This window comes from Artemia franciscana, chromosome 3 (assembly GCF_032884065.1).
Source record: "Artemia franciscana chromosome 3, ASM3288406v1, whole genome shotgun sequence".
NCBI lineage: Eukaryota > Metazoa > Arthropoda > Branchiopoda > Anostraca > Artemiidae > Artemia > Artemia franciscana.
This window is the reverse complement of record NC_088865.1, coordinates 1,922,874-1,949,989: the sequence shown is the minus strand read 5'-3', so window position 1 is coordinate 1,949,989 and position 27,116 is coordinate 1,922,874. Positions and strand designations below refer to the sequence as shown.

The 27,116-nt window shown below is 34.6% G+C and overlaps 1 protein-coding gene across 1 annotated transcript in view; it reads right to left on the bottom strand.

The window, feature by feature from the left end:
• Positions 1–27,116, bottom strand: part of LOC136024734 (arginine--tRNA ligase, cytoplasmic-like) — a 72,292-nt gene that overhangs the window by 7,249 nt on the left and 37,927 nt on the right. Inside the window, exons 7-10 of the mRNA XM_065700166.1 lie at positions 20,072–20,358; positions 14,829–14,997; positions 10,678–10,838; positions 1,665–1,826 (exon numbers count right to left, since the gene is read on the bottom strand). Of these exons, the coding sequence (XP_065556238.1) occupies positions 1,665–1,826; positions 10,678–10,838; positions 14,829–14,997; positions 20,072–20,358 (779 nt within the window). The remainder of the gene's footprint in view (positions 1–1,664; positions 1,827–10,677; positions 10,839–14,828; positions 14,998–20,071; positions 20,359–27,116) is intronic.

The following is a 27,116-nucleotide window of genomic DNA, read 5'->3' as shown; positions in this document are numbered from 1 at the left end:
CAAGAAAAAGTTTAAGTAACATTCTAATTCTGGTTTGGTGAATGGACAAATCTGAAATTAATGAATCTGATGATGTAATCACTTTGTCCTTTTTCCGTAAATTACATCTGCAGGATTCCTGCAGGATAATATCAATAGTTCCAGAAGAAATATATACCTTTTATACAAATGAACAAATTTCGCGCGAGATAGATTCTTGACGCGAATGTTGGGGTCAATTTTCATTTATAAAACGGAGTAACTATATTTCGACTCCTGGGAGGGGTTTTGTTAAGAAAAGGGAAAGGCTGACTGAAAACATTAATAACAATTTAAACTGCGCAAATGGCAATACTGGCGTTATGTCACTGTTATGAAATAAGGACAGTCCCCTTATGATGTTCTCGCACGGTTTCAAGGGCTTCCTAAAAGTGATAAGCAACAGAATTCACTAGATCATTCCCTTGACCCGAGGTCGTCAACTTCAAGGTCAACGCTTGCTGCCTTACACTCTACAAATCGTTTACAAACCTAAGAAGACACAAAAACGCATATATCATATAAAAATAGAAACAAAATTAGTTTCTAATTTTGTTTTGTCTAAAAATTGTCCAATTTTTAAAACCAGATATCCGTTATTTTTGTATTTTCTTCTCCCAAAACTTCTGTCTGGGATAAGTCCTCAATTTTCCTAGGATTTCCCCCTTTTCCTTGTTTCACACAGGTATATTTTTTAGGAAAATCAGTCTTTTTTAGTGCCAAATTTTGATCAACTTTTGTAAGAAATCCTTTAATTATAAATGTCTACTTGCTATGTTACAATATTTTAACTGAGAGGTTTAAAAAATCCCGTAAGAAAAAGGTCGTAAAATGGTAGTTTAAAAAAAAATAACATTGACCTTGTTTTAATACATTAATCTTTCTCATCAAGTTGCTTTAATAAGCTGTTGAATACGTGTTAGTTAAGTGTTAAACATTAATTTAGCACTAAAACTTGACATTAATTGAAATAAAATTTTGACACATTAAATTTAATTTTTTTGTGTGAAATGTATGACCTGTTATCCAACATATAATTCATAATTTTATTAAAATTTGACACATTAAAATTAATTTTTGTGTGTGAAATGATGACCTGTTGTTCAACATAAAATTCATAATTTTATTCAAATTTGACACATTAATTTTGTGTGTGTGAATGTGTGTGTGTGTGTGAAATGATGACCTGTTATTCAACATAAAATTCATAATTTTATTAAAATTTGACACATTAAAATTAATTTTTGTGTGTGAAATGATGACCTGTTATTCAACATAAAATTCATAATTTTATTAAAATTTGACACATTAAAATTAATTTTTGTGTGTGAAATGATGACCTGTTATTCAACATAAAATTTATTATTTTATTAAAATTTGACACATTAAAATTCATTTTCGTGTGTGAAATGATGACCTGTTGTTCAACATAAAATTCATAATTTTATTAAAATTCGACACATTAAAATTAATTTTTGTGTGTGAAATGATGACCTGTCACCCAACGTAAAATTCATATTTTTATTAAAATTTGACACATTAAAAATTAATTTTTGTGTTTGAAATGATGACCTGTTATCCAACATAAGCCCATAATTTTATGAAAAAAATTGATAGAGAAGATGCTTAGAAGAAAGACTACATACCTTAGCTAATTTGATTTCTTTTGGATCTTCTATCTTTATACCCTTATTTTTAGCATAGTTGAGCAACTGTTTTGGCTCAACATTGGCAAGTCTAGCAATACTTCGTATTCGAGTGTACATATACAACAGGTAAACAGCAGTGTTTCCCTTATCTTCAAGCATCTAAAATAGTCAAAAGTATATTAGAAAAAAGTTTGTTAGTTCAATGTTCCCTAGAATACCAAGGGTAGTAAAAATGAAACCTGATTCTTTATACATCTGTAGCCATATAAATCATAAACCATATGGTTTATACTGTACACCATAAAGTACCAAGGACAGTTACAATGAATTTTTAATGAAATTTGATTACCATATACAGTTAAACCTTATGGTTTATACTGTACACCATAAAGTACCAAGGACAGTTACAATGAATTTTTAATGAAATTTGATTACCATATACAGTTAAACCTTATGGTTTATACCGTACACCATAAAGTACCAAGGACAGTTACAATGAATTTTGAATGAAATTTGATTACCATATACAGTTAAATCTTATGGTTTAAACCGTACACCATAAAGTACCAAGGACAGTTACAATGAATTTTGAATAAAATTTGATTACCATATACAGTTAAACCTTATGGTTTATACCGTACACCATAAAGTACCAAGGACAGTTACAATGAATTTTTAATGAAATTTGATTACCATATACAGTTAAACCTTATGGTTTATACCGAACACCATAAAGTACCAAGGACAGTTACAATGAATTTTGAATGAAATTTGATTACCATATACAGTTAAACCTTATGGTTTATACTGTACACCATAAAGTACCAAGGACAGTTACAATGAATTTTGAATAAAATTTGATTACCATATACAGTTAAACCTTATGGTTTATACCGTACACCATAAAGTACCAAGGACAGTTACAATGAATTTTGAATAAAATTTGATTACTATATACAGTTAAACCTTATGGTTTATACCGTACACCATAAAGTACCAAGGACAGTTACAATGAATTTTGAATGAAATTTGATTACCATATACAGTTAAACCTTATGGTTTATACCGTACACCATAAAGTACCAAGGACAGTTACAATGAATTTTGAATAAAATTTGATTACCATATACAGTTAAACCTTATGGTTTATACCGTACACCATAAAGTACCAAGGACAGTTACAATGAATTTTGAATAAAATTTGATTACTATATACAGTTAAACCTTATGGTTTATACCGTACACCATAAAGTACCAAGGACAGTTACAATGAATTTTGAATAAAATTTGATTACCATATACAGTTAAACCTTATGGTTTGTACCGTACACCATAAAGTACCAAGGACAGTTACAATGAATTTTGAATGAAATTTGATTACCATATACAGTTAAACCTTATGGTTTATACTGTACACCATAAAGTACCAAGGACAGTTACAATGAATTTTGAATAAAATTTGATTACCATATACAGTTAAACCTTATGGTTTATACCGTACACCATAAAGTACCAAGGACAGTTAAACCTTATGGTTTATACTGTACACCATAAAGTACCAAGGACAGTTACAATGAATTTTGAATAAAATTTGATTACCATATACAGTTAAACCTTATGGTTTATACCGTACACCATAAAGTACCAAGGACAGTTACAATGAATTTTGAATAAAATTTGATTACTATATACAGTTAAACCTTATGGTTTATACCGTACACCATAAAGTACCAAGGACAGTTACAATGAATTTTGAATGAAATTTGATTACCATATACAGTTAAACCTTATGGTTTATACCGTACACCATAAAGTACCAAGGACAGTTACAATGAATTTTGAATAAAATTTGATTACCATATACAGTTAAACCTTATAGTTTATACCGTACACCATAAAGTACCAAGGACAGTTACAATGAATTTTGAATGAAATTTGATTACCATATACAGTTAAACCTTATGGTTTATACCGCACACCATGAAGTACTAAGGACAGTTACAACTAATTGCCTAGATCAGAGCCCTTGCCTTGAGGGTCGTGGGGGAGGGGTTGACATCTCCAAAGGCACAATTTCAGGATCTTTTGAAAATGCTGAATAAAACAGGTATCTCAAAATTTTGATTGGATGTGTCTTCCAGGAAATGAAGAACGCGGGGGGAGGGGGGCTTGTTGTCATCAAATCACTTTTGACTCTTAAAAAGGGCACCATAGCTTCAAATTTCTAATAAAATGCCCCATTCAAATTTTGTATGACCACCCATTCCATAAGAACCTTCTAAGACCCAGGGCATAATTTGCCTCATGGATCTATTAGATTGCGCAGACCCTCGAAGCATTTTTACAGTAGTAGCGTGTACATATTGCCTTTTGGTCAATTGGTCTCCCTTTTAAGTATTCTCTGAAGGTTAAAGGGAACATTCCCTGACTCTAAAAAGGGAACTATAACTTACAGTTTTGAAAATTAAAGGGAACATTTTCTGACACTTAAAAGGGACCTAGAACTTTCAATTTCTTCCTCTAAAGTTTATACAACCAACCTTTCATAAAAACCTTATGAGGGGTTGCTCTAAGGTTCTGCGGGGTTGTTTCAACCCCAAAGGCCTTATTATATGATATATCTTGACTATTTTGAATGAAATGACTTTCTCAAAATTTCTATCGGATGCATTTTGGAAAAGAGGAAGTGAAGGGGGGCTAGTTGTCCTACGATCACTTTGACTCTTAAAAACACCACTAGAACTTCTGATTTCAAATCTAATGAGTCCCTTATTTTTACACTACCAACCTTTCCATAAGACGCAATATGTCCCCAGGGCGTAGCTTACAATCCTTACCTTGACGGTTGTGGGGGGGGGGGCTTCATTCTCAAAGACATAATCGTTGGATGTTTCCATTCCTCTGGACAAAATGGCTATCTCAAAATTTTGATTGGATGTGTTTGGAAACACGATGGCATGGGGGGGGGGGGGGCTAGTTGCCCTCCATTCATTTTTGACTATTAAAAAGGGCACTAGAACTTCCAATTTCCGATCAAATGGGCCCCTTTCGAAACTTATACTACAACCTTAGAACCTTTTCCATTAGAACCTTATCTTCCGCCGGGGCATAATTTATAATTCTTTGCCCTGGTGGCTATGGGGGGTTGTCATCCTCAAAGACATAATTACTGGACCTTAATAACGCTGAAAAAAATAGTTATCTCCAAATTTCGATAGTACGTTTTTGGGGAAATGATGGATGTAGGGGGGGAGGGGCTGGGTGCCATCTAATTACTTTTGACTGCTAAAAAGGGAATTAGAACTTACAATTTCCAGTCAAAGGAGCCCCTTTGAAGTTTATGAGACCACCTTTTCAATAAAAGCCTTTTATGCCCCCAAGGCATAATCTACAACCCTTGCTCTAAAGGTTCGGGGGGGGGGTTGTCATCTTCGAAAATATAATTTCCAGATCTTTCAACTACGCTGCAAAAATGGCTATCTCAGAATTTTGATAGAATGCGTTTGAGGAAATGATGAGCGTGGGGGGGGGCTGGTCACCCTCCAATCACCGCTCTTTGCTTAAGCAGAGTTATTGCGTTGCCTATAATACCAGACAGATATGTTAAAATGATTATTTTTATATACGAGAATAACACTGCTGCAGTTATGGTAGGAGATGAGGTCAGTAGCTGATTCCGTATTAAATGAAAAGTTAAGGAGGTATGGCTCATTTTGGTGGACTTATCATTGAGGAGCATAGCAAAGGCAATGGAAGAACACAGAATCAAATGGGGAAGTGAAACTTCCATAGAATTATATCTATAATTGATTAAATTATACTAAAATATAATAATTCCAATAGAACATAGAATTAAATAATGCCGAAGATTTAGACATCCTAGATGAAATGTGTTAGCAAAATGACTGAACTTTTAAAGGTTTGAGAGTTCAGGTTGCAAAAATAGTTAGGAATTTAATGTTAAGAGGACTAACTCGCTATAGCTAGGAATAAGTGAAGATGAAAAGGTGATGCTGAGTAGCGAGAAGATCGATCATTTATCTAGGTAGTATTAATAATAAAGAAGGTGGATGCAGCAAAGATGTTAAAAGGCCCTGGAAGTTTTTCACAGTAGAGAAAATTTTGTAAGAATAAAAAGATAAGTCGGCGAACCAAAACTAGAATATTGGGAGACACATTGATGGCAGTGGTAAAGTACGGCTTGAAGCAGGGGCGCTCCGAATAAAAATCGGAGGAAAATTTGCTGCCCCCTATCACTGCCTCGAAAGAATTTAAAGTTTTTGATTGTAGTTTTTTTTTATAGTTTAATTGATGACAAGTAATACATAAGCCCAAATACGTAGGAGTGCAAAAAAAAAATGAAGTCGTATATGCGGCTCAGTACTCCTAAAGCTACTGCTTCTGTTTCTGGGCCTGAGTCGTTAAATATTGACTCAAGAAGTTTTATCCAATTGAGCAACTAGCTTTTTATTCCTTTAACGCCATCATATTAACGCCATTCCTTTAACGCCACCTTTAGCGCCATTCCTTTAACGCCACTTGACCTCCATCTCATTTCACATTTGCTCTGAATGTAATTTTTATAAATGATACCAATCGATCCCAACGTTGTGTTGAACAAGAAAAAAAAAACGAATAAATCGCTTCAACTGTTTCGAAAAAAAAAAACAATAATTAACACTTCCTTTTTGACAGCGCTAACGCCAACAAGATTGAGTGAACGATTATTGCCAGTGCCAGATGATTTGTTAGGTGTGTTTGTACACCATTTACGTATCGTGCCATCACATAAAAGTTTTCTTAAGATTGACCTTTACATTTGGAATAATTCAGTTCATCATCTCCAAATTTTTTAAAATTAAATCCAATCTTAGCAATTTACGTATCGAGCCATCACATAAACGTTGTCTTAAGATTGTCCTTTACATTTGGAATAATTCAGTTCATCATCTCCAAATTTTAAAAAACTAAATTCCTAATTCTGTCTGCATCCTGCCCTGACATTTTTACAAATCCTAGAAAACGATTTTTTGATTTCAATAATACAGTTTTCATAATCAATGACTACATAGCGTACAATCTGTGCCCTTTGGTCACGTTTTTGGTAACGAGTCTCACATCGTTCCGTAATTTTTTGCTCGAAGTACCTTCTTCAATAATTTGCAAACAAGCATATTTTCACTAATACTTGCTTTGAATTCAGTTTGGGCTGACATTAACAGAGATGAGGTAGTGCCAGGATTTTTCTTAAAATAACATAAATGCTACTACATTGTGTTATGATACTTGATAATAAGTTTAACTAGCTCTAAGAGGTTGCCAGTGTTCCTGTCAACAAATAAATTCTCATGATGTCTTTGCGAAGCTCATTCTTATCCTGAACTGCTGGTCTAGTACACTTTTCAACGGCCAAAATCAACAAGAGAGCAACCAACTTTTCTTTTCAACGCCAGCTGTGATCACAGGTGTCATCAAATGGTACTTTTGGTACTTTTCTTTTCCCAATGGTACTTTTCTTTTCAACGCCGCTGTGATCACAGGTGCCACCAAATGGTACTTTTGGTACTTTTCTTTTCCCAATGGTACTTTTCTTTTCAACGCCGCTGTGATCACAGGTGCCACCAAATGGTACTTTTGGTACTTTTCTTTTCCCAATGGTACTTTTCTTTTCAACGCCTGCTGTGATCACAGGTGCCACCAAATGATCAAAGTTTCAAGAAGGCCATTTTGATAAAAACAAATGAGAAGTCCAAAAAATACACTTCATAGAACATGATAAAAAGAAAATTCAAAGGCAAAGGCTCAAAATATAGCAATAACCCATTTAAAACATAAAATTATAGTCAAGAATTTCAATATCCTTGTTTTGGTCATCTTGGTAATCGACATTGTCATCCATACCAAATTGGAGAATTTAATAGTTACCTTGTATCATTTTGCATGATGCCATAGATACAAAACAAGGTTCGATGTGATCACCCCTGGAGAAAAAGAAACAAACTTCCCCAAAGTCGTGATCTACTTAGATAATTTTTTCTTGAATATTTAGATAATAAATGTAGTATAATAATATGTTTTTTGCATACATGAACACACGCACAATTTTTGCTCCTTTAAAGTAGAGTATACATACACCAATAACATTTTTACTTACATTTTTCTAATTACGTTTTACTTTCTTACATTTTACTTTTTATTTTTTACATTTTACTTTCTTACATTTACTTACATTTTACTTTCTTACATTTTACTTTGGCTTAGATTTTACATTTTTCTAAGCTAAAGTAAGTCTGACTTCTGATAAATTAGCTCTACAGTTCGTAGTATGATGAAAGTGTAGATAAACAACATTTTGTTCATACAAGTAGGATTTAGACTGTTATAGTGAAAGAAGGAGGCAATACCCAAAATCTTGTTTGCAGTGATTTTCGTTCATTTCAAGCTTCATTTGCATATTCAATTTAGAACGTCAAATATTTAGAACGTAAGTAGTTGCAATAGAAGTAGTAGTGGTAACGGTTGTATTATCAGTAGGATGTACCATATTAACTTTTGGTCATAAATTCTTCAACTGAACAGACTGTTTAACTCTAAAAACTCATCCTATTAAGTAAAAAAAAAAAAAAAAAAAAAAAAAAAATCATCAAGCAGAATATATTCCGAGCTAAACAAATCCGGTTAAATTTTTAAGTTAGGCTTAAAAAAATACAATAATCACCAATACTCAATAATCAGTTTTTTTTATTATTGTTCAAACAAACCCAATCATAGGCATGGGAATAATGCTGCCTAAGCAAAGGTGGTATGGAATAAATGTTAATTATTATTATCCTTTTTTTAACCTGACCCTTTCGTACAGAAGGAGGGGGCTCATTCGATTGAAAAGAAAAGCTCTAGTGCCCTTTTGAAGGATCAAAAGAGAATGAAGAGAGTCGGGAGTTAAGCAGGGTTGCCCCCTTTCCTTGTCCTGTGCAACTACATTGTTGACTGAATTATGGTGACTTTACTCTATGCTTACAAATGGTCAGATAGTCGAACAGAACATTGACATACAGGAGGTTTTGGGGCGTGGCCAAAAAACAACAGACGTTAAGTTGCCGTTCAATACAGGTGAGAGGTATTTGCCTCTATTTCGATTAGCGTCATTGCTCCTAGGAGCCACGTCAATAAAAAGGCCCGTTATTAAAATAATAAGTGCTTCTTGTAAATAGAAACTGAAGCTCTAAAATGATTACACAGCAAAAAGTAATCTACTTTTATGCTGACCAAACCTCAAAAAGGTTTGCAATCTTCATAGAAATCCCTTCAACAAAGTTTAGTGAAAACCTTTCAATTAATTCATTAAATATTTAATTGAAAGTTTAATTAAGACCATAGAGCCTTCCCAAGTAACAAACAAAATCACACCATAACAAAACACCGATTCTGACATTTTGTGCCATTTGTGACAGTTTTGAACTAAATAGGGCCAAAATGCTATCGAAAAAAAAATCTGTAAGCTTTAATCGGGATATGAGGGGGCAGTACCCTAACGTATATTAAAAAAATCTATTTTCTTATGTGAAGGAAATACACCTAAAAGAGGCCTTGTTTTCAAATAATCGTTAAGCGAAAGCTTTAGTGTAAACATTTTCAAAGAACAGCTTAAGTTTTTTTAAAAGTTTACCCGTCTGAGAATTTAGTGCTTTAATTCCAGGCAAAGAATTCGAAATCCAGATTACAATGCAGCAATGGATTGAGAATACAGGGTTTCGTTTGGATCCGAATACATTGATTTACAGTTATTACCCCAAAGAGCGAAAAAATAAGCCTTGGATATGCTTCAAAATACCTTTCAAGGACAAGTCTGTAGATCCCCTCCCCATTTTCCTAACCTAATCCCCTTTTTCAAGATAGTGAAAAGTTCCAAGCTTGAATTTTATGAGAAACATGTATAATAGAATACGCTAGAGGGAAAAGCTACGAAATCAGTAAATTTCAAGGTTGCATCTGGCCCCTATTAGGGATGGAGGAGGGCTCTTAAATAATTCGATATTATTGTCAAAAAAGGACGCTTGTTAGCTATTTTTAGAATAATGAAAGTGTATTATCCGCCCCCTGATTTAGCACATAGATTTAATGTAAAAACCAGAAGATTGAGGTAAGGGGGTGGGGGCTGTAGCAAGTGATGTGTACAAACTAGGTTGGAGAACACTGCTCTGGAAATATAAATCATATTCACAAGAAATATATTATCTCCCTGAGTTATACATTATAATTCCCGAAATATATTATGATTCCAGGAAATATATTAATTCCTGAAATTATATATTATAATTCTGGAAATATATATCGTATTTCAAGGAAACAAATTAATTCCTGGAATTATATATTACAATTCTGGAAATATACGTTATACTTCCAGGAAATATTCTAATTCCTGGAATTATATACTATAATTCTGGAAATACACATTATATTTCCAGGAAATATTACAATTCCAGGAAATATTATAATTCCAGGAATTATGTTTTATAATTCTAGAACTATACATTATATTTCCAGAAAATATTCTATTTCCTGAAATTATATATTATAATTCTGGAAATATATATCACTGGAACAAAAAGAAGAAACGCTGTAATCCGAATCAATACTCCACCCGTCATTGGAAAGTTTTTTTCCAGAATCGGAAGCAAAATCAAAAATGGTACTAACCAAAATTCTTCCCAGAAGGGAAGCGTGTGGATACATCTGGGAGACAGGAGGGGCAAGGGGTTTTAAATAAATTTTTTTTTCAAAAAAATGTCCATATTGTACCCAAATTGAGCACGATCTGAACACTCTTATTTTTCTAGAAGGTGATGGGGGAGATTTGCTGATTGGCGTTCCTCAGCGGTTGTATTTTAAGTTAAAAAGGGGAAATTTGTGGTCTATTTTAATGATAATTAAACCAAAAATTAAGAAAAGAAGATCTGACGAAATGTCATAGCTTTAGGAAGCACTTGATGACAAATATCAACAATATTACCTTGTCAAATGAAAAAATATAATCTCCCTTCCTATTATTTGACAAATCTGCGTATTTAATGCAACCATATGCAACAGACGTCTTGGCTTGCTCTAATTCTTCAGGAGACATAACGCTGTCACGGTTTTTCTCAATAAGTTTATCCATTGATTTTTTTATGCCTAAAATGAAGACAAAATATATACACAAATCATGGGATGAAAGATTGTCGGAATAAATTAATTTTAAGATTTTCAGTGGAACATTTTTTTTAATAAAAATTAAAAAAAGCTAAACTAAAAACTATAAAGAAACTTAAAAATAACAATTTTTATCAAGACAGTTAGAAATCAACAAGAAAATGTATAAATATCAAAAAAGTCTAAACACTTCGCCAGTCATCGAGAACAGGAGAGAGAGGAGAGAGGAGAGAGGAGAGAGAGAGAGAGAGAGAGAGAGAGAGAGAGAGAGAGAGAGAGAGAGAGAGAGAGAGAGAGAGAGAGAGAGAGAGAGAGAGAGAGAGAGAGAGAGCCTGCTGTCCTTGTTTAGTGAAGATACATTTTAGTCGAAACATTCGTCCAATATCACATACTGTCCAAGTACTGTTTTTTTTTAACCCTAAATCCTCTTTCACGAAGTAGATATGATATGCCTGCTAAAGCCACTGTCACACATTACCTCTCCCACCACTCATCACACCAACCTCTTTAGTAGGTCCTAACTTCTCACTTATGGTCCTCATAAATGACTTTTACAAAGTTGCCAACTACAACCCAAATCAAAACTAAGTTCAAATTCCTTTTCATTATCTTATCCAAGAAAATCGTCTGCGTTGTCAGAAATAATCACAGTTTGAACCTTTTCAGTTTCACTTTCACCCTCAGTGCCGTCTTCTCACCAAATCTCTTCACAGCCTGCTTCTTTGTTTTGCTTGCTTTTGTTGCTTCATTTTTTCATTTCCACCCTTTGCCACCCTTTTCTTTGCCACCCTTGCCTTAAAAGCAGCTTCAATCTTCACTTTCAGTGATGTATCAGTAAGTACATTTGTTCTGCCCTCCTTTCTTCCTTGAAGCATTTTGTTTTCTTGGTGGTGCTGGGAAGTGGTTGTACTTGTTCAGGTGCAACTATATTATTTCACAATGGCCGCAAATTCATAGGGCTTACAGAAAGCATTGGGTGAGAGGAGGGCAGTGCAGGTAGGGTTGGCCTGGGGTTAAAGCCTCTGATGAGCCTTTACAACTTGCCACCTGCTTCAGGGGCTAAAAAAATATTTCGTTAGTCTGTGCTTAATAGGACAGGTCTTAATAATCAAAACAATCTGGATTGAAAGGGGATATACCTTCCAAATTCCTTCTGGAAAAATGTGGTATGAAAGCTAAGGAGAAGGGTTTTCCTACCCAAACAGCTGTTATGTAAATGGTGACAGTTCTTCCACGATTGTTGACCATCCACATATCCATGGATTGGTTGTACAGACACTTGGGTGGGTCAGAGACAAAAATATCTAATGGTTACATCCAATGACTGGGGTGGTATGGGATGACACGGTAATGGTTGGTATGGATGGTATGGTATTGCCAGAAGTATGATTTCATGCTCCTTGGCATAGTTTATCACATTTGGATGAAGATGAGCATGAAGCTTCTCTGGTATGAGCAGCTTCTTAGCATCAGGAGAAGCATGCAGATGCTTCACTAAATATTTGATGTAATTTATATTTGATCTTTGATACACCTATCAAAGATCTTATATGGGATCTTTGGGATCCCAGATTTATATGGGATCTTTGATACACCTATGAAGATAAGACTTGCTATTCCTTGCACAATGTTGCACAGTGTTGCCCTTTAAGTAAAAAATTCATACTTTCAGGCTTTCAAATGTATTTAAAAAACATTTTAATACATAGTGGATCAGTATTATAAAAGTTGGTCTGTCAATTCACAAAAAATACGTTATCAGGCATTTCACCTAGGCTTAACAGGCTTAACAGGCACTCACCTGGAAGACCTAGACTGCAGCCAAACATGGAAGTAAGACTTGTATGGGTGGGTGAGAACAGCATTTAAAAAAATGTAAAACGGTATAAATATATGGTTAGAGATAGAGAATTGTAAACACTTAGAAATTTCTTTGGAACAAGGTCCCAAAGGCTCTCTTGTATAAGTCTGGTGTTAACTAAATAATGATAAAAGAAGAAAATATATAACATTGGGATTTGCGGATAATTGCAGGTAACAGCCAGCTACTTGCCAAGTTTCTAACTCATGAATAGGCCCAAATCTGCTGTAAATTGAAGCCGGGTTTTGAGAAAGAATGATTAAAACAAAATGCTTGCAGTCGATACTGACCGTGCCGGTGGCGCACCACTAACATCTTACCGTCGGCGGTGTTGAAATACTTTCGGCGCACTGCCACTGCTATGTTTGGCCCATCCACCGTCAGCCTCCTCTTATTGGGGCGGCGCCGGGGTCTAAGAGCATATATTACCTGGCAATTGGAACAAAATTTGTTGCAAAATTTAGCAGGCGTAACTTCTACCACTAACCCAGACCGTTTCAAGTAGTAATCCTACTAACCTCTGATGTCATCTTCATCAAGTAATACGCTAAGGATAAGTAAACGGGCTAGTCGGATAAGTAATTTTCGAATGCTCAAATGTTTGTTGATATTCAGAATACGATTCTGAATATCAATTTTAAATATATTGTATTTTAAAAGCAATTAATGTAAACCGGTTTTACTGGTTTAATTTAAATCTGTTTTTCAATAGTTTCAAAAATCAATGTAACAGTTGATCGCCATTCTTACAATGGTCGCACTCATGACAGCCAACACATTAGATTTAAAAGTAATTAATACAATAGGCTTAGTTCAGTTTTGATATGGACTGAAAAAAGAAAACAATAAACCATTTGGAAGTAATCTAAAAACTGAATTTAACAGCTGGACATGTTACGGGAATTAGATTTTAAAACTCATTAATGGAATAAGTTTCTCCTGTTACAATAAGTCTCAATAGAGACTGAACGAAAAAGAAGATAGTAATTTATTTTTAAACAGCTTATGAATCAATCTAATAGCTTAAAGCGATTCGACATCTTAAAACCGTTATGCAGCCTCAGGCGTCAACTGATCGCCTCAAAACAAAGGGCACATTTGCGAATCTCTCTGGGGTCAAGGTACTATCACAAGCTTTTGCTAATCTGCGATTTGGCTTTGATATTTGATTGAAAAGACAAATAAACCTTACGTCGCCTGTGCCGGTAAGGTTTTCAATAAAAGTGGATAGCATCACAGGAGACTCCTGAAGCTGCCAAATTGCTCAAATAATGTTTCCTTTGAGCTGAATTTTAGCGCTTTCGAACAGGTATGCTAGAGCATTTTTAGGGACTGCCCTTTCCTAAGCTCGCGGCGCGCAACAGCAGAATTTAAATAGATTTAAATGGATTTAATGGAGTTGCATGGATTAAACAAGATTTCTCACGAAATAGGTGTCGGGTTTTAGTTTTCTGCAATTTCTTCGAATCCCTTATCCGAGCTCTACAAGTTATGGCAAGACTCAATCAATTCTAAATAGTTTGGCCACTGAAACTTACAAAAGTTTATAATGGACGAGATAGGATGGCTAGTCATCAATGATATTTTTGTAAACAAAATCGTGGAAAATTTTGTAAACAAAAACCTCTGCTTTGTTTGGGGAGGTTCATAGGAAAAACTATAAAACCGCATCAAAAATTTCTTTGTATACATGTTTTACGTTTTTAAGAGTCGGACAGGAATTTTTGCGGGGGTAGGGGAGGTCAAACTCAATATCCTCCCTAGATATGGCCTTGATGATCCATAAGGTATCGAATCCCTTTAATATATTTCGTACAATAGCCGTATTGTCACCTGCAGTCTATTGCCAAAATCCCCCGATAGGTGATGATTGAAAAACGATTAAAAAAATGTAGGGGAAAAGGGAGGAATTTTTTTTATGAAGATACAAAAAAACGTTATTTTTCCGAATCTGGGGGGGGGCACTTCTTTAATTTTTGAACAAAAATGTCAAAAAGGTAATTTTTATATCTAGAAGGGTGGGGGCAATTGCCCCCACCTCTCCTCCTAATCTTCACCCCTGTCCGCAGTAGTTTCAGTTCCTACAGATTAGACTGGAACGAATAACTTACCTTCGTCCAGGAGATCCACTAGTCGAATCGTGTCCCCTGATCGTGTTTTTAGCCTTTTCTTGTTTTCCCCGAGTACAACTCCAAAACCAACATGATCAATGCGCACGCGATTTTTGTCAATATAACCAGCATGTTCCATACAATCAAACAAAGATTCAAAATGAGAGCTCTAAAAAAAGGGAAAAAATTAACAAGAAGAAAAACGGAATAATAAAAATGAAAATTCAAAAAAAGGAAAATATTCTGAGTAAATTGTTTGTGTTAGGGGCCAGCCAAGGCTTGTTAGATTTTTGTTTTTTTTTTTTTTTTTTTTTTTATCAAAAAACGGACAAAAATGGATAACTCTTATATTTTATAATTTTTTTTTTTTTTATCCGAATGAGATTGGGTGCAACTCAGTGTTGTATGCTTTTCCGGTGCGACTTTGTTTTATTTATAACATATGATATTTGAAGTTCCATTAAGAGATAGTCTGCCTTTATAGTATTCTAGTTTACCTTATCTAGTTTATTATTTATCAGTTTATCTTAACATGTAACCATACACGCGATGAAAGGAACGTCGAATCGACGTTGAACGTTTAACCGATCCGAAGGGCTGAACTGGTGTAGCATTTTCACCCTGAAGACAGCTGTAACTGATCCAAACATGCGTATTTTACATTAGTTTACAAGCTAAGAATTAACGCTCAATTTGGGCTAAGATTTAGCCAAGATAATTAGCAAAAGCAAAACTCCAGCTTTCAAGCTAAGACCTAACGCTCAATTTGGTCTAATAATTAGCCCAAATAATTAGCTAAAGAATAACGGCAGCTTTCAAGCAAAACATCAACGCTCAATTTGGTCTAAGAATTAGCCCCAATAATTAGCTATAGAATAATGCCAGCTTTCAAGCAAAGAATTAACGCTCAGTTTGGGCTAAGAATTAGCACAAATAATTAGCTAAATAATAATCGCAGCTTTCAAGCAAAACATCAACGCTCAATTTAGTCTAAGAATTAGCCAAAATAATTGGCTATAGAATAACGCCAGCTTTCAAGCAAAGATTTAACGCTCAGTTTGGGCTAAGAATTAGCCCAAATAACTAGCTAAAGAATAACGGCAGCTTTCAATCAAAACATCAACGCTCAATTTGGTCTAAGAATTAGCCCAAATAATTAGCTATAGAGTAATACCAGCTTTCAAGCAAAGAATTAACGCTCAGTTTGGGCTAAGAATTAGCCCAAATGATTAGCTAAAGAATAACGGCAGCTTTCAACCAAAACATCAACGCTCAATTTGGTCTAAGAATTAGCCCAAATAATTAGCGATAGAATAACGCCAGCTTTCAAGCAAAGAATTAACGCTCAGTTTGGGCTAAGAATTAGCCCAAATAATTAGCTATAGAATAACGGCAGCTTTCAAGCAAAGAATTAACGCTCAATTTGGGCTAAGAATTAGCCCAAATAATTAGCTAAAGAATAATCGCAGCTTTCAAGAAAAACATCAACACTCAATTTGGTCTAAGAATTAGCCCAAATAATTAGCTATAAAATAACTCCAGCTTTCAAGCAAAGAATTAACGCTCAGTTTGGGCTAAGAATTAGCCCAAATAATTAGCTAAAGAATAACGGCAGCTTTCAACCAAAACATCAACGCTAAATTTGGTCTAAGAATTAGCCCAAACAATTGGCTATAGAATAACGGCAGCTTTCAAGCAAAGAATTAACGCTCAGTTTGGGCTAAGAATAAGCACAAGTAATTAGCGATAGAATAACGCCAGTTTTCAAGCAAAGAATTAACGCTCAGTTTGGGCTAAGAATTAGCCCAAATAATTAGCTAAAGAATAATGGCAGCTTTCAACCAAAACATCAACGCTAAATTTGGTCTAAGAATTAGCCCAAATAATTAGCTATAGAATAACGGCAGCTTTCAAGCAAAACATCAACGTTCAATTTGGTCTAAGAATTAGCCTAAACAATTAGCTATAGAATAACGGCAGCTTTCGAGCAAAGAATTAACGCTCAATTTGGGCTAAGCATTAGCCCAAATAATTAGCGATAGAATAACGCCAGATTTCAAGCAAAGAATTAACGCTCAGTTTGGGCTAAGAATTAGCCCAAATAATTATCTGAAGCATAGCGCCAGCTTTGAAGCTAAAAATTAACGTCAATTTGGGCACTGTTGAGGCTGATCTTATTTTTGTTCGAAGGCCCGACTCAATCAAATTGAGTATTTTCAGAAGATTTGAGGAATTACTTACTGTAGAAGTTTGAACCTAATTCATTTTAATTTATAATAGTTTCTAATTATTATTCTTAAAAAAGAGAAAAAAAATAAAGTTATAAAAGAAGAAAGTCATTATTTTAGCTCGTTTTTTATATAATCTCACTTAAAATGCTGTTCGAGGGCCAGGCCATAAACAATTTCCTTCTCTGACAGAAAATCCCTTCCGAACCCCTGATCATCGTGAGGGGGGGGTGGAAGGGGTGTAACAGCCAGCTTGAGGGGGGCGATAAAGAACAATTACAAGAATTTTAATGGCATCTTTCATGGAAATTTTATATTTTCAAAATCTATACGGAAAACATCAACGTTTTTCTTTTATTTTTCGTAAGAAATTTCTACAAAAAGATTTCAAAATATTTAAGGCATTTTTGGTAGGTTTAGATAATTTAACATTTGAACGGCCTTTTTGTCCAATCGACGAATAATATGAAATAAATGGTATTAGGAATAACAAAAAAATTATAAGAGCAAAAAAAATCTAAATAAAAAGCAAGTAAAAAAGCTAAATAGAAAGTTTTTGGTGCAAAATCTAAATATTCCTAAATAAATACTTTGAAAGTTAGAACGTTAGACTTTTATGTATTTTTCATTTAATTCAATAGTAAAAAATTTTTGTGATATAATTTTGAAACGTTCAGATTACAGTTGGTTGAAATTTACGCAGGTTCGTATTGCAAAATGACAGTTTACTCAACAAAAATCATAACAACATCTTTGAAAGTAACGTAGAAAGTATCATTTTATGATAAAATAGACAATAAAATGAATAAAAAAGGCTATATCTAATTTATTTAAGGGATATAAAAATTGTGCGAGACACTCCAAAAGAAAAAGAATTTTGGATTAAAACTGGACTCAACCGAAACAGATTCATAGCGTGAATTAAAATTAGTTTCTAATTAATAAAAAGTAATTAAGCAAAGAATAAGTATAAAATACGACAATTTATCTCAACAAAAATCATTACGTCTTATTGTATAGTAAAAAGAAAATAAAATAAATAAGAAAGGCTATACCTAGTTTATGTAAGGGATATAAAAATTACACGAGATACTAAAAAAAAAAGAATTTGGGATAAAAACTGGACTTAACAAAAACAGGTTCATAGCATGAATTACAATTAGTTTTTAATTAATTATAAAGTAATTTAATCTTTAAGTAATTAAAATTCATAACGTTAATTAAAATTAGCTTTTTTTGTAGTAATAAGTAACTATCCATGAAAAGAAAAGAAATAAATTTATCGACTATGTCAAGTATCACAGAATCTGCATGAAAATAGATTTTACTCTGCACAGAATTAAAGATTTAAAAACTAGTTACGCAGCTATAGCCACTAAATGGCACTGAAAGGTACCAAGTTATAAATAATTTCCGAAAAAAAATGGCCAGCAACTCATTTGTTTATTCGGTTTTTGAAGAGTGGAATATTTTAGATCAGAAGTGGTCGAATTACCAAATAGGCTTAAATGAATGCTCTTTATTGCCATAATTGCCAAAACCACACAGAGCAAGCAAAACCACATTGCCATAACCAATTATTGCCCTATAAGCAATTGCCATAACCACACACAGCTAGCAAAGGACTTCAAACAACCAGACAATAGAACAGAGAATAACTAATAAAATGAATTATCAAAACTCTACACAGCATATTCAAGAAATTCATCATTGTAGTACTTCACAAAATATGGAACAGAGCACGATAGATACCGTTTTGATGCCTTTCGGAGTAGAGGATAGAGGAAATGGCAAGGAGAAGTACGGGTCCTCAATCGAGCCCCCCCCCCCCCACCAATAAAAAACATCGTAAGAAGGAGGCGCTTTTCAGATACCTTATGAAGCCTCAGCGTTTACAGGTTGTACTCATAGGACGTGTAATTTGCCCTAAGCATTTATTGCTGGTCAAGTATTAAAGCATCGGCTGGTCGGCACACCATTTTATAAAAAAATAGTCTTTCGGAGTGGAGGACAAAGGAGCTGGCATGGCAAAGTAAGGGCTTCTCAGTTAGGCCCCCAAAAATGCATCGGAAGAAAGTGGCGCTTTTCAGGTAACTTCTGAAGCCTCAATGTCTAGGCTGTACTCATACGATGTGTATAAGTATTTATTGGCTGGTCAAGTATTAAAACATCAGCTGGTTGGCAGGTCATTTTATAAAAAATAGACTTTAGGAGTAGAGGACAAAGGAACTGGCAAGGCGAAGCTAGGGCTCTTCAGTTAGGGTTCCTCTCCCCAAAAAAAGCATCGGAAGAAGGTGGCGCTTTTCAGGTAACTTCTGAAGTTTCAGTGTCTACAGGTGGTACTCATACGATGTGTAATTTGAACTAAGCATTTATTTGCTGGTCAAGTGTTTAAGTTAATCAGTACACCATTTAATAAAAGAGTTTACTACATCAAGGCTCTCAAATATGTTTTTTTTTTTTTTTTTTTTTTTTTATTTATTTGGTTTTCTCTTTTAGTCCGAATTTCCTTGTGTTGTTAGTAAATTGTGTTGTTGCAAGTGTCCTTATTCCATACAACAAGCATTTTGCTTTAAATGAATAAAAATTGTTTTAAAAAAATAATGTTTTTCTGCTAGTATATACATTCTATGTAAAAAAAAAAAAAATTATTGACTACTGTTAATACTTAGAATGCTGAATGTCTACGAAAATTGATGTTACACAGTAGAAAACTAAGGATTTTAAGAGAAAAGGACTGAAGGGGAATTAGGAATTCCAAGCAGCTTCAGCCACTGAAAGACGTTGAGAAGGACAAAGGTAATAAGAAAAAGTACATTCTATGTAAAAAAAGAAATTATTTACTAATATTCATATTTAGAATGCTGAATATCTACGAAAATTAATTTTGTTTAGAAGAGAATTAAGGATTTTAAGAGAAAAATACTGAAGGGGAATTAGAGATTCTAAGCAGCTATAGTAACTGAAAGACATTGAGAAGGACAAAGGTAATAAGACAAAGTACATATTTCATACTTGTCCAAGGTCGGTGACATAGATGATCCAGTCCGCCTTTTCAACTTCTAGTCGGTGGCACAAAGCGGCAATATCTGAAGTGTCATAGGTATAACCACCATCGGACTTAACAACAGTTAGAGGATTTAAGCCTTCTTTCTGTGGGAACATCACATATCTTCCTTCTTCATATACTAGTAGGTTTTTCTGCTTCAGATCTTCAACTATTCTTTTCATAGAATCCTGATAGAATGACTCACCACGTTCAGTAAGTTTAATATCAAGGCGATCATATATCTTTTGAAATTCTGAAAAAGGAAATTATAATTCAAAGTAAAAAAAAAAAACTTTAGAAATGAGATAGATTCACATGATTAAACGACTACTCAAACTTTGTAAATTAGGATTGTAATTTATTTTTCAGGATATCATCATGGTTACCCCCTTAGAAGAAATCTAAAAAAGAACGAAACTTAGCCCCTAGTAACCGAAGATTGAAAACACACTTGAAAAAAAACTGTCAAGTGAAGAAGAATCACCATTTTAAGCTGATACAGGAATGGTATTTAATGGTAAATAATGGTAATTAAATCGATTATAATGGTAATTATTTCGATTAATCGCAATAGTAAAAGTTCGCTGCAAGAACAAATTGGAGGAAATCCGACAAAATAACCTAAAACTCCACAAAATGAGGACGGATCGAAAAAAAAAAAAAAAAACGACGCCATTGAAATCACCGTACCCAAAAATCTCATTAAGGAGAATTACAACCCCCCCTTGAACAACAAGAAGTAATATTTTCGTATGGAAAGCAGCAATACGTCACGCTTTTTCTTTCTTTTTTTTTTGCCATTTGTCGGGCGCTGAAACGTCCCGAGTTGCTTACGGGCTGACTTGAAAAAATCGCTATATTTGGCACACTTTGCAGGTAATAAAACAGCATTAAAAATCATATACAATTCTTGACATTGGTATTAAATTGGTATTCTTGACATTGGTAGAGCCAAGCTCTTGTTCTTGGATATGTGAAGGGTATATAAGTAGGAGAGTGGCCTAACGACCCAAACCGACCCAACATTTCACAATTTTAATTATTTTCCTCGTAGTATCCTATATTTTTCATGTATGTCTCTGTTTTTTCTTATTTACACCCCCCCCCCCCCCTGAAAGAAATCAGAAAAAAGTCAGAATCAATACCATAGCCGGGTAAGAATATTTAGTCAATGTAGAAAAGACAGCAAGCTTTTTAAATACCAAAAAAAATATGCCAAAAAAATGCCAAAAATGCCAAAAAAAAGAATGCCAAAGAATGCCAAAAAAAGAAAATAATTCTTCAAAAATAAGGCTCAGTTGAAACTCAGACATTTGTCAATACTTACCATGAAAAACTATAACTACTACCATGTCACGATTGCTACTACTGTTAACAATTCATTAAAGAATCGAGCTATCTGATTAGGGACGTATCCGGGATTTTTTTCATTGTGTTATGTTTTTTACGAGTAGGACAAACATTTCGGAAGGGAAGGGGTTCAACCCCCTAGCCTCCCCTGGATACGGCCTTGTATCTGAGGCCAACACGGCAGTGCACGCTCCTCATTCGTAGCACCAAAGTTTCGTTCTTTTTACCCTGATCTGCTTGAAAATTTCAGGCATAAACAATGGAAACGTCTTTTCAGATAAAAAAAAAATAAGGAAATGAATCTGGTTCCATTGGCATGGCGTCTATTTTTTCAAGCAACACAACATACTTATTTCCATAAATGAAATTGACACATATTTATCTGAACAAAAACAAGTAACAAAAATAAAAAAAAATTAAAATACAAGTATAATGAAAAGTCTTCTATAGGATGGGAGTCCTGTGAAAGTCTAAAGATCACGCAGAATTTATATTCACATAAATCCCAACATTGAAATTTCGCCTAGATTTAAATTAAAATCCAACATTTTTTATTCCTAAGCAGAAAAAACTAAAAAATTACAAATATTCCAACATTTAGCTGATATGAAGTCAATTGAAAAAGGTCATAAATTAATTTCATAAAGAGTTTAGAGTTAATTAGTAATGAGTCATATTAAAAACAGCAAAGATAAGTTCCTATAATAATTCAGACCTAAAACGAATAGAAATTACTTTCAGTAAACAAATGAAACCACAAGGGAAAAGAAATTAAAGTAAATGGTATAAATATAAAACATGATATCAAATATAAGAACAAAATAACTGCAATGGGTGAACAAATGAATTTTTAAACGAGCAGAAATTAGATTAATAATCATTTCAAGCTTAAAACGAAAAGAAATTGCAAAAAAGGAAAGAGATATTGCTCTCTGAATATTCTAGCGGCCAGAGTGTCGTTCGCGCTTCACTGGAAACATAATACATTTTCAAGTTTCTTTTTATAATCACAAAATTGAATAATTAAAAATTTCTGACGCTTCCAGGAAGTAAAATAATTATATTTCAAACAATCAATCTGCTTTCATTAGTTCTTCCCAGAAACCTCAATTTTTACCATGATAGTTTTTTCATCATTGACGATGTTTTGACCAATGAAAATCACACTGTCCAAAATGTATATTATTTCCAGTAAAACTCAAACGAAGCTCAAGCCATTTAGAAGATTTTATAAGGTAGGGGGAGAGGGGGTACCCTCGTTCTTAATTGCGATGGCTCTTATTTCTAAAATTCCTATTGTGATAGTAGGAACAAGTTATGATCCCTTAAAGATTCGTCTTTTCGTCCGTTGCAGCATTTGTTATCTTTATGGGTATTATTTATTTTAACTTCTGTTTGATTCAGGCTTTATTTACTAATTCATAGTAATTTCTGTTCTTTTTATGCCTTATTTTTTCATTCTAATAATTTCTGCTCGTTTTAAGCTTGAATTATTACATGACTTAATTCAAGTTGTGTACGGTACGACTACTTTTCTTTGATTTCCTTTTTAAGGAGGGGGGAGATGTCTTATAAATTAATTATTATTGAGACGGTGGACGCAGTAAAGATGCAAAAAGAATGCCCAAGGCACAAAATGTTTTTTTGCTGCTGAAACAAATTTTGAAGAAAAAGAAGATAGCTCTACATATTAAATTAGAACAATATAAACCACGATAATGACAGTACTCAGGTATGGCTTTGAAACATGGACGCTTTGAAAGACCAAGGCGGTCCGGTCAAAGTGATAAATTCCTTGGAGCATCTGATGACCACAATCATTGACATTACATACCAACCTTTACAAATACCTTAAGATAAATCACGTATGTAAAGCCACACTGCTTATTCTCATTTATTCCGCTTCATTTTTTTTAGAAGTAGGTAGGAAGGTACAAATACCTTAATACCTTAATACCTTAAGGTACAAAGACCTTAAAATAAATCACGTGTGTAAAGCCACACTGCTTATTCTCATTTATTCCGCTTCATTTTTTTTAGAAGTAGGTAGGAGGTACAAATACCTTAAAATAAATCACGTGTGTAAAGCCACACTGCTTATTCTCATTTATTGCACTTCATTTTTTTTGAAGTAGGTAGGAAGGTACAAATACCTTAATACCTTAAGGTACAAATACCTTAAAATAAATCACGTGTGTAAAGCCACACTGCTTATTCTCATTTATTCCGCTTCATTTTTTTTTAGAAGTAGGTAGGAAGGTACAAATACCTTAATACCTTAAGGTACAAATACCTTAAAATAAATCACGTATGTAAGGCCACACTGCTTATTCTCATTTATTCCGCTTCATTTTTTTTAGAAGCAGTAGCGTAGCGAGAGGTAGGCAGAGGAGGAGAAACTCGCGGGGTACAAACATTTTCCACAACTCACAATTGAAATACGTACCTAAGCCTTGAGACGTAAGTTTGCCATTCACTTATCGAAGATGGAACCAACATATTCCTTAGTATTACTTTAATAAAATTTGAATTTAGGTTGAATTTTAATTGACTGTAGCAAGTCTATACACATCTTTTCATTACAAAGATGAAAAAATCAGTGGACAAGTAAATTATTTAAGTTGCATCCCTAAACATCACCTCATGCCTCGATATGGCTAAATAAGTTAGCTGATTGTGTTGATTATTAGTTTTTCGTGCGTTTTTTTCTTTAGCAGCTAAATAATAGCGCTTTGTCGAAAAACTCTAAATAATGCCAATAAAAAGAAACAAGAGCTAAGAGCTCATATGGCACTTGTGACGAGGCAAGAACGGCTAAGAGCCAAGAGATCATATGGTATGAGCTCTAGCAAAATTCTATGAATCAATAGATTGATTTAAAAAGGAAAATAAGAGGCTTAATGCCGGTCAAGATTTAAAATAAGAGCTCTGAGTCACAAAGTCCTTCTAAATATCAAAATTCATTAAGATCCGATCACCCACTCGTAAGTTATAAATACCTAATTTTTTCTAATTTTTCCTCTCCCTTTTGCCCCCCAGATGGTCGAATCTGGGAAAACGACTTTATCAAGTCAAATTGTGAAGCTCCCTGACACGCCTACCAATTTTCATCGTTTTAGCACGTTCAGAAGCACCAAACTCGCCAAATCACTGAACCCCTCCCCTCAACCCCCCCCCAAAAAAAGCGAATCCAGTATGGTTCAGTCAATCACGTATCAAGGACATTTGTTTATTCTATCCACCAAGCTTCATCCCGATTCCTACACTCCAAGTGTTTTTCCAAGATCTCCCCCTCCAACTCCCCCCAATGTCAAAAGATCTGGTCGGGATTTGAAATAAGAGCTCTGAGACATGAATTCCTTCTAAATATCAAATTTCATTACGATCCGATCACCTGTTCATAAAATAAAAATACCCCAATTTTCACGTTTTCCAAGAATTCCGGTTTCCCCCTCCAACTCCCCCGAATGTTACAGGATCTGATCGGTATTTAAAATTAGAGCTTTAAAGCGCAAGATCCTTCTAAATATCAAATTTGATTAAGATCTGGTCACCCTTTCGTAAGTTACAAATGCCTCAATTTTCAAAATTACCCCCCGCCAACTCCACCAAAGAGAGCAGATCCGGTCCAGTTATGTCAGTCACGTATCTTAGACAGGTTTTGATTCTTCCCATCCAGTTTCATCCTGATCTCACCTCTTAAGTAATTTCTAAGATTTCTGGTCCCCCTCAACTGCCCCCCCTCCAATTACGCTGGATCCGGTTGAGAATTAAAATAAGAGATCTGAGTTACGAGATCCTTCTAAATATGAAGTTTCATGAAGATCCAATCACTCCTTCGTAGGTTAAAAATACGTCTTTTTTTCTTATTTTTCAGAATTACCCCCCCCCCCCCCCGCAATTGAGCGGATCCGTTCCAATTATGTAAATCAAGTATGCAAGACTTCTGCTTATTTTTCCAACCAATTTTCATCCCAATCCTTCCAATCTAAGCGTTTTCCATCATTTTAGGTTTCCCCACCCCAAACTTCCCCCAATGTCAGCAGATACGGTCAGGATTTAAAATAAGAGCTTTGAGACACGATATCCTTCTAATATCAAATTTCATGGAGATCCAAACACCCGTTCGTAAGTTAAAAATACCTCCTTTTTTCTAATTTTTCAGAATTAACCCCCTCCCCCAACTACCCCAAAGAGAGCGGATCCGTTCTGGTTATGTCAATCAAGTATCTAGGACTCGTGTTTTTTTCCCCACCAAGTTTCATCCCGATCCCTCCACTCTAAGTGTTTTCCAAGTTTTAGGTTTCCCCCTCCCAACTCCCCCCCCCAATGTCACCAGATCCGGTCGGGTTTAAAATAAGAGCTCTGAGCCACGATATCCTTCTAAATATCAAATTTCATTGAGATCCGATCACCCGTTCGTTAGTTAAAAATACCTCATTTTTTAAATTTTTCAGAAATACCCCCCCCCAACTACCCCTAAGAGAGCGGATCCGTTCCGTTTATGTCAATCATCTATCTAGGACTTGTGTTTAATTTTCCCACCATGTTTCATCCCGATCTCTCCACTCTAAGTGTTTTCCAAGTTTTAGGTTTCCCCCTCCCAACTCCCCGCCCCCATCAGCAGATCCGGTCGGGATTTAAAATAAGAGCTCTAAGACACGATATCCTTCTAAACATCAAATTTCATTGAGATCCGATCACCCGTTCGTAAGTTGAAAATACCTCATTTTTCTAATTTTTAAGAATTACCCCACCCCCCACCCCCAAAACTACCCCAAAGAGAGCGAATCAGTTCTGATTATGTCAATCATGTATCTGGGACTTGCGCTTATTTTTCCCATCAAGTTTCATCCCGATCCCTCCACTCTAAGTGTTTTCCAAGATTTTAGGTTTCCCCCCTCCAACTCCCCCCAATGTCATCAGACCCAGTCGGGATTTAAAATAAGAGCTCTGAGACACAATATCATTCCAAACATCAAATTTCATTAAGATCCAATCACCCGCTCATAAGTTAAAAATACTTCATTTTTTCTATTTTTTGCGAATTAACCAGGCCCCCACTCCCCTTCCCCCCAGATGGTCAAATCGGGAAAACGACTATTTCTAATTTAATCTGGTCCGGTCCCTGATACGCTTGCCGAATTTCATCGTCCTAGCTTACCTGGAAGTGCCTAAAGTAGCAAAACCGGGACCGACAGACAGACCGACAGACAGACAGACCGACAGACAGACAGACAGACCGAAAGAATTGGCGATTGCTATATGTCACTTGGTTAATATCAAGTGCCATAAAAACAGAAAAAAGTAAAATCAGAAACTTGTGTATATAGTCTACGGCTATATCAAGGGTTCTAACCTTGGTAAGATATAAATGCAGAAACCTTTCTTAGGGAGGAAGAGAGATCGTAGGGGATGAGGGAGCATAACTTAGACTGAGAACAAATTCCAGGCAAATTATAGGAAGCATGTAAGATATAATAGATAAAAACAACAAAAACCAGGATATTTGGGGAGGGAGAACGTTTAGCCCAAAGGTCTCCCCTATCACATATACATGACCTTAGCCATTCAATATTGATTTTTCCAAATTTATTTTCATTTAATTTCATTTTGTTTTACTAAAAATAACATGAATTATTTTTTTTTATTTATTTTAAT